Below are 12,340 nucleotides of genomic sequence, written 5' to 3'. Positions count from 1 at the left end.
AGCACACTGTATATATATTGCACAAATAATTACCAATTTAGCAAGCATTACATGCAAAGTTATTAAAAACTCAAAAGAATATTTTCTAGCAAAATAGTGAATAATTGCCTGAGTATCAAATGGTAAGCAATATGCATAATTTACAAAGTAATCATGCTCTCCATCTTTTTCATTGATATATATATATATATATATATATATATATATATATATATATATATATATATATATATATATATAAAGTAATTACAATTAATTAGAGTAATATCCTAAATCAATCAAATCTCATAATTTAAAATTTTAATAAAATCAAATCCCTTCAATTAGGAATTATATAATAATATCTTAAATTAATCAAATTTCATAATTTCAAACTAGACAAAAAATCAAATCCCTTAATTTAGAAATTAGATGATAATTTATTGAATCAATCAAATTTCATAATTTAAGAATTTGATAAAATCAAATCATATCATTGATTTTATTCAAACTTAATAGCGGAATATTATCTTTCGTCACATAAACCTCATACTTACTCTTGTATTACAGTAGATTATAACAAACCTTAATACAACCAATGATTCAGTTTAATAGACAAAACTTGAAAAATGATTTAAAAATGACTATATCAAAACATTAAAATTACACAAAATAAATGAACTTTTCAAACTTAAAATATGTGAAATTATTGTTTTATCAAAATAACTGTCATTTGGCCATACTAATAATGTTTCTCAGAGATAATATATATATATATATAGCTAATGATATATTTCTCAATATTTTGAGCCCTAACAATAACAATAAAATTATGTGTATACATTTTTTTATACATAAATATATACACATAAGTATGTCATAATATGATTAAATAATTATGAATTAAAAATAAAGTAACAATTAATCATATAATGATACATTTATGTGTCTATATATTTATGCATAAAAAATGTATATACATAATATTACGCTAACAATAATTATATAACTGAAATACTGAATATTTGCTTCCAAGAACCCGACTGAATATTCTCAAAGAAATTCATGGTACATCGAAGGGAATCCATTTACAATGTGCAGGCATTAGTGTTTGAAAGTATTTCAAGTCTGATTTGAAGAAATGTATACAGGTAGCTGAAGAAAAATTTCCCACCACTTATTCAACTTGAATTATTGACAAAGAAAAATGTCCAAGCACGGTAAAAATAAACAATTTTTCTCTTTAAAAATACTATTCATTTCAGTGTATACCTTCCAATGATATTTCCAATCAACTCAAATTTGTCTCAATATCTGTATAATGAACTCAAGCCAAAATCAAACCAAACTATGTTCAACCTCAACTCGATTCAAATCCATCCCAACTATTTTCCACCAAAAGTTTGTTTATTGACACTTTCTCCCTATCAAACTTCTAAAATGGCATTTTACCACCCATTATTTAATTTTGTTATTGAAAACACTAACCTTAATTATGGAGTTGTTACAAAGAATAATAATACATTTTATAATCTACCTCGCACATTGGAAACAGCCAATGCTAAACAAATCCCCCAACTCTTCCCAACTCTTCACCTTCACCTCCACTTCCATCGCCACTAACCACACCTTCGCCGCCTCTAATGCCTGCTCTAGTCTCACTCTCAACTTCAATGAATCCATCTATTTTACACTTTCCACATCTATCCACTCAATCATCAATACAAACATCATTGATCAATAATCATCATATGATTAAATGTTACGTTATCTTTAAATCAAAATCATTTAATCAGATAATAACATGTCAACGTTTACACCCATATTTGTATTTAGTATTAGTACATGAAGTAATATTGAAATTAACATTAGTACTTAGGATCACCAGACCCAGAGTTAAAAACAGATGAGCCACAAGAAAGTACAATGCAATTATAGACAAACTAGTCTTAAAAAGCTTAAACCAAAAAACAACTTGAGAACAAAGTACATTATTTCAATTATACAAAAGTCAACTACACAAGTTACATCCAGTAATTACAATTAAGAATAACTGTACGAATTAATACACATATAGCTGTACAATGATAACACTTTTTCCCCTAATTTGATTTATTTGGGTTTAGACACGCCATATAAATGCACCTGCCCCTTAATTTTGTGTATTGACATCATCCAGATGGGCCAAACCTGGAAATAAATATAATAATCAACTATATTGATCAACAACAATTTACAGAGCCTAAATTTAAGGCTCTACTAAGTGGGCGGACAATAAGAGATGCAATAAATCATACACAACATTACCAATAAAAATAAAACTATATGTATAAATAAATTTTACTAAATTAACTATACAAACTAACGGGATAATATGTGATTAGATGATATGATTCTTTATTTTTTGTTTCACTTCAAAATCATTTAATCTTATATTGTCATGTCAATTTGTATAAATAAGTTAATAAGGTTTGTTCATATATATAGTTTAACTTCTACTAATAAATGGGGTTACAGAGGAGAAGCATACCGGGGGAGTAATAATTATCATGATTGAAACAGAGTTACAGTTGCAATATACCCATTCTTCATCACCTACCAAAGCATAAGAGATATTTATAAGCAATAATTTCTCTGATAGTGTGAACAAAACTAGAAATTAGCAAATTAGTATTGCATCATGATGAAGATAGCATCAGTAGTAGTGGGTAATAAAGGAAAATCAAAGAGTATCCTAATTGCTCACCTCGAATGCAATATTTTGATAGCCATAAACAAAAGTTGATCCAAAAGGATTGCTAGTTGACCCTTGTGTTTGTATAGCCGCTCTACCACAATCCCCCAGGATCTCCTGTAGGAAAGTACACAGATTAATTACCACATGAAAAATGACAAAAGGTTGTGAGCTGTGAGTGGCAACCAAATTCTTGATTTCAATAAACAACAGTGAGAACTCAACCAATCAACCTCACACAAGTGCGAGAATGAGTATAAATGTGCATGCCTTGGCATACAATCATATAATCATTCCTAAACACCATCATAATTTAAAAAAAACTAAAGTGAAACAAATAAATTCACTCAAAATTACAACGAGAACAGACAAATTACACACCTAAGACAAACCATCAAACATCTAAGTAATCATGCTATTGAGACACAGATTAATTACATGGAATATGACAAAAGGTTGTGTTGCATGTTAAAATAATGACCAAGGTTCCATGGAGATCAAAGAGGAAAAACATGAAAGAAACAACATTATGGATCACAAAGCCTTTTTTATGGAAAGAAATCGAAAAGAACAGCAGTAGAAACTAAAATAATTATTAAAAAAATAAAAATAGAACCTTCTTGTATAATCTAACCCATGCTGCTTATTTAATCCTTTTTAAACTATTCAAAAAGTTTTTTCCAACCAGTTCAACAAATTAAGGAATTGCTCCAGAAAACAACCGTTTTAGGTTTTCAAGGGAGCGAAAATGCACAATTTCAAATGCAGCTCACGCTGTCAAATTTTTACCCTGAGGTCCTCTTTATTAGATCACTTAATGGAAACATTAAGAGAAATAAGATATTCAATTCAATTTACAAGGATAAGCCATTAAGGAAGTGCTCCAGCAAAAAATGGTTTTAGGTCTTTAAAGGGGCAAAAAAGCAGGTTTTCTAGTGCAGCTCACACTGTCAAATTTTACACTAAGGGCTTCTTTATTAGATCACCTAATGCAAACATTAAGAGGAATAAGATATTCAATTTACAAGGATATTACCTTCACCTGCTCCCATTTAGTGCTAGGAGTAATCTTGTTTTTATAGCTATGTGCGTCTGTCCCCTCAACTACAGACAAGAAAAGTAGTAATCAATTAATTTCTGAGCCGAAAACAGCCTTTATCAGAACCATTTGATATAAAACTTACAGTCGGAACCAAGGACAATAAAATTGCACTTCACGTATGAATTGAAATCAGAATGGCCAGGATAGTTTGTATGTAGAACAAACTTTCTAATTTTATGGGTCTGCAAGGCCAAAACAATGGTTCAACAACTTCTTAGAGCCAAGATTATGAGTCAATATATCCTGATTATAAAAGAAAGCATTTCTCACAACACTCTCAACTAGAGGAGCACATACCTGCCCATCAAATAAAATGTCCAAACCACGAGTGAAGTAGTTGTAGAAGTAATCGCCACAAAGTGTTGTCCGTGGCCTAGGGTCTGAGGCCGAATGAATCACCATCTGGTCTACCTGTAAGGAAAAATCTAAATTAACAACTCAAACTCTATACAAAGCCCGACCTTTCATGTCAAAGGTTTGTTACTTGAGAAAACCTGCTTTTGATGGATTCCACAAGGGCGGCCTAGCTCAGTCCACACATCCTGCACAAAAGAGGAAGCTCCTTCAAGTTCCATAAATTTTTATCTTGTACAAAAGGAGTGATGAGTACGATTTATCAAAACTATTGCAAGTTGCTTCAATGCAAGTTTAAAACTAAGAATGACAATACTAGTCATCAAAAACTGTTAATTTCAATTGATGTTTAATAGCTAGTACATAATGAAGAAAATATGTAAGCATGTACCAGTAGAATTAGATTACAAAACAACAAAAGATCTTATGCACAACATACTATTCAAAACAGCATAAAATCTAAAATGAACCTGTGGTGATGCACCAAAAGGAATATGCTGGCCCCCAACTGTAAAGTACAACTCCTCCCCAAGCTGAAAATGCAAATATGTAACTCACTAATTTCAAATCAGAAATCATATATAAAAATCAAGCAAGTAGAAATTCACCAAGCGAAGATAACATATATAAACAGATATAAAGGAAGAACTCATGAATAATGATTTCAAACCTTAGCATGCACCTCTTCCATGTACAGGCTTCCAATAGGCATTGGAGGAGCAATAGCCTTATCCATTAATGATCCAACACCAACTTTTTTGTCAGGAGAACTGTCATATATAGACACACGACAAGTAACTGGAGTCGTGCCATCTGGAAACTCCAACGGCAACTCAGCTTTCAAGAAAAATAGGATATTATTAACAAATTATAATTTAAAATTTGGTATTGCAAGGTTAAATTACTGAAATATAGCAAATTAACACCTTCTCTGTCTTGGCAGCAATCCCCATACTGGCTGGGAATGGGAAAAGCAAAGGACAACCCCTGTAAAATACCAAAATCGAATAAATGACAGAATAAAGTATACATATTTGCAAAAATATAACTAGCATGCAGATAATCATGCATCAGGGTACATACTGGGTAGAATAATGTATAGACACTTCTATCTCTGTCATAAATTCCAGGAAAAGTTGGCCCGAAAAGTGCATATACAGCTACAAAAGTAGCAAGAGTTGATGGACCCCTGCATTTAGGAGTATGTTTTATCAGTAAATCACTTAAATAAAACCTTGAAGATTGAAGTTCAGAACAGAACTCACCCTATCAAAGAAGTTGCATAGCGCATTTGAAGCCGTTTGACATCAAAAATTTCAATAAGCCGTAGTCTCTGATACAGGCATTCAAAATTTGAAAATCTCAAAACACAAGAAACATTTAGATAACATAGCAATAATTAAGATGGCCATACAATCAAATGTGAAGTAATATTAACAGTCTCGTGAAATAACAGATAAGTAACAGATCCAAAAGTATAGACAAACAAGTAAATAAAAGGAGATCATACCTGAGACCAGGGATCAAAACGTAGATGAAAACCATGATCCGGAAAGCTAATAACAATATCAAGCTTAAGTGGCTCCTACATAAAACAGGCACAGCAATCAATTCTAGGTGCCCTAACCATACAAACAGTAATGTGTGCAAAAAATGACCAAATTATTTCAATTCAACAATTAGCAAAGTTTTACGTTATTAATTTAATTCATTCGGCCAAACCTCGTCAAAATACTTCACATGAACAACGTCGTAAATGTTCGGATGCAGTTCTATTTGAGCAAATGCCTCGCATATCGGCATCCCTAGAACAATATTCAAATCAATCAACACACAGAAAATGAAATTTTGCGTCTCACGGTCATCGCTAAACCGAAAGAAGAACGATTAAAATTTGAGCTCCGAATAATCAATCACAAAGAGTCCAAAAGGTAATTGACTGATAATCATAGTCTAATCCGATTGAATTAATTGATTAAATTGATTACCGAGTGAGAAAGGTCCGATTCCTTGACCGGGACGGAGATCGAGAACGATGGCGCCCATGGCGGTGCCCTCGCAACGTCGTCTGGAACGCTGACTCTGCAACATTGGAATTACGATTGATAGGCTTTCTTCTTCTCTATCTCGATCAATATCGCGAAAGAAACCGAACGAGCTTTAAATTATGGAGTTTAAGCCAAGGCAATCTCTATACGGTTCGCTTGGATTCCCAAAGATGACACGTCATCATTAAACATGTTCGACCGATGGGACCACGTAGGTCTGCCCGTAAAAAATATATTCTCTCCCAATTTAGTAATTCATTTTCTTGTCATTTAAGAAACCAAAACAAGATTTAAATATTTTTTATTTTTTATGTAAATTCAATAAAAACTTGTGGATGTTTTGGGTTAAGATATTGTTCCAATTAAACACATTCGTTTATCAAAGTTTATTTTTGGTTTTTACAATCCAAAATTTTTGAGTTCACGAACTTATATACCCGTAACCATTTATTTCTCATGTAATTTGAAAAGTTCATATTCAATATTTTATTTTATGTTTTTTTAATATAAAATTTGTCTAAAAGTATTTTTCCTTAAATGAATGCAATACGAATAACTTGGAAACCTTTGTCCATGTTATGTTATTGAATATTGGGTGAAATTTCAATATCCTGCAAGCATGAATTGTAAAATTATATTCTATGTATAATCTTTGTATTTATAATATAAGAAAAAAGAAAAGTAATATAATTACAAAAGTAGACACTCTTGGGTTTTAGTAATTGGGTAATTGTCTTATCTTAATGCATGGATAAGAGATAATTGGGTAATCTCACAATAGTAGATAATAGAGATAGAATATAATCTCATTGAAATGACAAATTGAGAGAATCAATGATAGAACGAAGGAACTTAGAGAGAATTAGTTGACTGTCTTGATTTAAAATGAAAATTAATTTAGTTTATGAAAAGATAAACAAAACCCCTAAAATTTCATGTTGACCCATCAGATTTTATGATTTTGTATTTATACTTTATATTTTATTTTTATTTAATATTTAATTTTCTATGTCTTACTTTTACGGTTGTGAAAACATATATATAGGACGTTTGGTTTGGGTAGTGTTTTATTACCAAAATAGAAAGATTATCTTGAAGATAAATTACTTAAAAGATTACTAGGTATAAATAATTACTATATTTGATAAAATTTGATAGGTATAAATAATTATTGTGTTTGGTTAAAAGTAAAAAAAGATTACTAGTAAATTATTTTACTTAAATGCCCTTAAATATAATTATTTTTAAATATTTTTCATATTATTTGTCATATTAATTAAAAATAAATTTATTTTTACCTCAAAAAATTAATAAATACTAATATAATTATAATAAAATCAAGATTACCTTGGTAATTTTTAAATACCTAAGGTGAATGTGGTAATCAGATTACCACATATATTACCTGTCACATCAGCATAGGTAATAGAAAATTACTGTAATTTTTTATTATTGACAAACCAAACAAAGGAATAAAAGATAGATTACTAAGGTAATCTTTAAAACCCATAACCAAACAGCCCCATTGAATTACCAAAAGCATTTCTTTTTTTTTTTGGATAAAATAATTAGTAACCACTTTTTTTTTTAAATAAAAAGAATCATAATCACATTTTAGATTAGCTAAGTGTAAATATATATATATATATATATATATATATATATATATATATATATATATAATAGGACTTAAATTTTTACTTTTTTAATTAATATCTATTTTATTTTTTACTCGAGCGTTCTCTTCAAACATAAAGGGTGTATATCAAAGTGTAGACTATACATTAGACTTACAAACAAGATTGATTTGATTTGATGGGTGAGTGGGCATGGCCTACAACATGCACTCAATTTATTACATGAACCACTTGTTGTCCATAGTGCTAGATGGATGCCCTCCTCGACTATTTCTAAGGGCCTCATGCAGAGGCAAGGCTTTTTAGGCTTAAAATTTATTGATTGCCCATCCTCCATTGTCATTCATTTGTGGTGTTTGTTGGCACTAGCTTCTTGGATCCGAAACTTCCTAAACTCCTTAATAATATTATATAAATAAATAAATTATATAAATTGAGATAATAATATTTAATTAAATAATTATAAAATATAAAAAAATAAATAATTATATCACTTAATTACAATCTCATATATCAATTTATACAATTTGTTTATATAAAATGTGCATAACTTGTTTGCACATAGTTTTCTTAGAAGTAAAATTATTTGTATTTAGTTTTAAATTTTTAATTGGATACTGAAATAATATATTATCATGCAATTAAATATTATTTTATTCTTAATTTAAAATTATCAATTTATATAATAATATATTATTTAAATATTTAATTAAATACTTTAAACTGAGTATATATAGTTTTATTATTTTCTCAATATTTGTGGGTAAATTGAGTACACATTAAATACAAGCATGGTGATAGGCCGATGTTGCATTGTGATATTTCAAACTTGTAATTTTACACGCTTCCACGTGAAACCCCTTTCAATTTGTTGGTCTAATATGGTGTGCCCAACTTCAATTGACATCGAACTTGCACGCAAATTCAATAGGTCCTCCAAATAAAGCCAGCCGGGCATAGAAAAATGGCCACTGAAAAATATAACCTTGAAATAAATTGGTTGTTTTTACCAACCTTGTAAAAGTTGTCATTTTTATGAAAGAAGCAAACCCACCCTAGGTGTTGTAAAATGACATAACAATTCATGAAAATGGAAAATGTCCTCTCTGTCATCATTGAAATTATTGAACTCCTTTTACTACTTTCATTTGAACATGATAACCCTTGAAAGGCTTCTTTTTTATGATTTGTTTTCCCTTTTCACTTTTGCTTTAAAACTTGCACAAAAATAGGGAGAAGAAACAAAGATTAGAGTGAAACAACTGTAATAAGCAGAGTTCTATACGTATTAATGGTTCAAAGGGTTAGTTTAAATGATAAAAACGAGTTACCAAACAACAAAAAGGTGTAAGTTTTTAATTCATTAGATGCGTATCAAAATTAAGCTTCTAACTTATTTGATGTAATATTGTAGAGTTGGTTATGAAGAATTATAGTTGTGGGGTTAATAACCAAATCTAGGGTTTTATCCTATTTGGTTTGGTCGATTTAGACTCAACTAAGTAAAAAATGTTGTTCTTTATTAAACGTAAAATGAGTAGTTTAACTTAAGTAAGAGTTCATTGTTACAAACAAAATACACTATTAAAATCAATAATATAATTTTGTGTGTACTATTAAAGATGCTACTTTTCCACGTTTCTTCCTTTTAATTTTAAAAATTTCAAATAACTACCAATGACTGGTTAAAATTAACAACAATAGGGATAAAATCATTATTTTATTTATAATATTAAAAATAAACTAAAATATAATCATTGTTTGCCCCTTTAAACTTTAAAAATTAAAAGTTTTCCCTAATCTAAATTTTAAAAAATGACAGTTTTCCCTTAGGGTTTAGTTTTCAGATATTTGGTGTCATCTCAGAAGCCGTTGTCGGCAACCTCTCCCTCTAGCAGTCTCTTTCCACCCATTTAGACACCCGATCGATGTCGGAGAAGACATGAAAAACGAAGAGCTTCTTTGGGGAAGATGAAGCTCTTCGTCTTTCCAGAGGTATTCTTTTAGGAAGATGATCATCTTCCCAGACAAAGATGACAACTTTGTTTTTGTTTTTCACGCCTCTTTCGACGTCGATCAGGTGTTCAAATGGATGGAGAGAGACTATTGGAGGGAGAGAAAGCTTCGAGAGGGAGAGACCATTGACAATGACGTCAGATATCTGGAAACTAAATCTTAGAGAAAAACTGTGATTTTTTAAAACTTAGGTTGGGGGAAAACTTTTAGTTTTTAAAATTTATGAGGGCAAATAGAGATAAAATTTTAAAAGGTTAAAATTTCATTAATTTTAATTATTTATAGATGAGTATTTAAAATTTTTAAAATTAAAAAATAAAAATTTGAGAAAATAGCATATTTTAGGTGGGAAATAGTCCTTTGGCCTTCTTCAATTATTCTTTATTTTGTAAATGTTCACAAGCCTTCTCATGAGGTTTCAATATAATTGGCATTAGAATAAGCCTTGATATAACTCACATATTCATGTGCCGTGCCACATGGCAGCCAGCCCACTGCCACTTCTACCGGTAAAATGTGAGTCAGAAAGCAGTAATCACTAATTAGCGTCTTATTTAGAAATAAATAAATGATTTACATTTTTTTATTCTCTATCAAGTCAAGAACCTAACCCATTTACATCACTAAATCAAAAGCAGATTAGACTGAAATATTCAACTACATTCTTTGTATTCTCCCAAATTTGAACAGTTGTCTTGTCTCCCCAAAAGACAAACCCAACCCATTCAATAACTAAAAATTATTATTGCTAAAAGAGGTAAAGTTGGGGTGGAGGGGTTAAAAAGTTAATCCGATTTGAATTAAGTTTGAAAAATGATTTAAACAAAAATTGCTTGAACTTCAAGAAGAAGAAAAGTAATTAAAAAAAAAAAAAAACTCTAGAAAAGAAGAAGAAAAATAAGAGAAAATAAGTATAATGAAACTCATAAACTCTCAAATTTGAGTAAGAGTTATGCTATTATTTGATAATTCAATTCGAGTTTGAGGATTTATTTATGATTAACCTCTTTCACGTTACTACTCATTTTTACAATATGTTCACAAAAAATAATTATAAAAAGTGTTTTTATAATTATTTATACATATAAATTTATAAAACAATTTAATACTTTACACTTTTAATATTGTAATTAATTTATTTTTATAATTGTTTATTATTTTTGGTGATAAAAACTTATCAAAACTAGACACACCCTAAATAGAGAGGCATTACCTCATTAAGGGCATATGGTGCTTGAACTGAGTTTATTTTTGTTTAACTCAAGCTTGATTTAGTCACATTTAAGTGAAACTCAAGTTTACAGAGCCAAAAAGTTGTTGGCTCAAATTCGAGATCAAGATAGGAACAATTCAAACTTAGTTTGATAGATTATTATTAAACCCTTTAACTTATATTTTAATCATTTACCTTTTATATATAGAGTTGGGATTCAAAAAATGAGATTTAAACAATATAAGTATAAGATTTTAACTTTTAAAGGTTTATTAATATTATACTTAAACTTTATTGTGAGTTCATTAGTTCATTGAGCGAAACAATAACAAACTTGAAGTCAATTCGAAAATTAAACTAGAGCCTTTTGAATTGAAATCAACAATAATCGAATCAAACTCAGCTCAAGATGAGTGAAGCTGTGATTAGTGAGTAACTGATAAGCAGTTCAACTTGTTTATAACCCTAACAGTATCTGAAAACATTGTAATCGAATAATATATTATATATTCTAACTTTTTGCATCATTTATCATATTGTAAGATAAACATTTTTAATAATAAAATAATAAAAATTTTTAATTATCATCAATATCACAAAAAATATTATAAAATCCTTAAAAATTTAAATTTTTTTTATATACATTTATATTATATTGATATTTTTAAAATATATATAAATTGATATTAATAATATGTATTACATTACAATATATTATGTCATAATAATTTGATATAATTTATAATATATATTATTTTTTCACATGTACCTTATTGGCTTATGAAATAAGTATTACACCAATAACCATATTCTAAAGGTTTTGTTTAAGGGGTTGTTCGGTTCTAAAATTTAAAGATTACTTTAGTAATCTATATTTTATTATTTTGTTTAGTTTGTCAATAATAAAAGATTATGGTAATCTTCTATTACTAATGTTAACGTGATAAGTAATATAGATGATAATCTGATTACAACTTTCACCTTAAGTATTAAAAGATTACAAGATAATATTAATTTTATTATAATTATATTATTATTTATTAATTTTTTGATATAAAAATAAATTTATTTTTAATTAATATAAAAAATATTTAAAGATAATTATATAAAATAACATTTAAATAAAATAATTTATTAATATTTTTTTATTATTTTTAATCAAATATAATAATTATTTATATCTATTAAAATTTATTAAATATAATAATTATTTATATTCAATAATTTTTTAAATACCCTCGTTTCGAAATAACCCTC

At 28.6% G+C, this 12,340-nt stretch overlaps 1 protein-coding gene across 1 annotated transcript; it reads right to left on the bottom strand.

The window, feature by feature from the left end:
• Nucleotides 1-1,954: 1,954 nt before the first annotated feature.
• LOC123199826 (PHAF1 protein At3g51130) lies at nt 1,955-6,358 on the bottom strand. The gene is made up of 15 exons (XM_044614897.1): nt 6,158-6,358; nt 5,892-5,974; nt 5,680-5,754; nt 5,435-5,502; nt 5,253-5,358; nt 5,096-5,156; nt 4,840-5,006; nt 4,640-4,702; nt 4,310-4,357; nt 4,113-4,226; nt 3,898-3,997; nt 3,750-3,817; nt 2,726-2,830; nt 2,510-2,574; nt 1,955-2,169 (listed from the first exon to the last, which is right to left on the bottom strand). Exons 1-14 carry the CDS (start codon nt 6,258-6,260, stop codon nt 2,527-2,529), a joined length of 1,209 nt encoding a protein of 402 aa, XP_044470832.1. The 5' UTR covers nt 6,261-6,358; the 3' UTR covers nt 1,955-2,169; nt 2,510-2,526.
• Nucleotides 6,359-12,340: the final 5,982 nt, after the last annotated feature.

This window comes from Mangifera indica, chromosome 16 (genome assembly GCF_011075055.1).
Source record: "Mangifera indica cultivar Alphonso chromosome 16, CATAS_Mindica_2.1, whole genome shotgun sequence".
In the NCBI taxonomy this organism is placed as follows: Eukaryota; Viridiplantae; Streptophyta; class Magnoliopsida; order Sapindales; family Anacardiaceae; genus Mangifera; species Mangifera indica.
The sequence above is the reverse complement of the archived record's forward strand: the minus strand, read 5'-3'. Positions and strand labels throughout refer to the sequence as shown.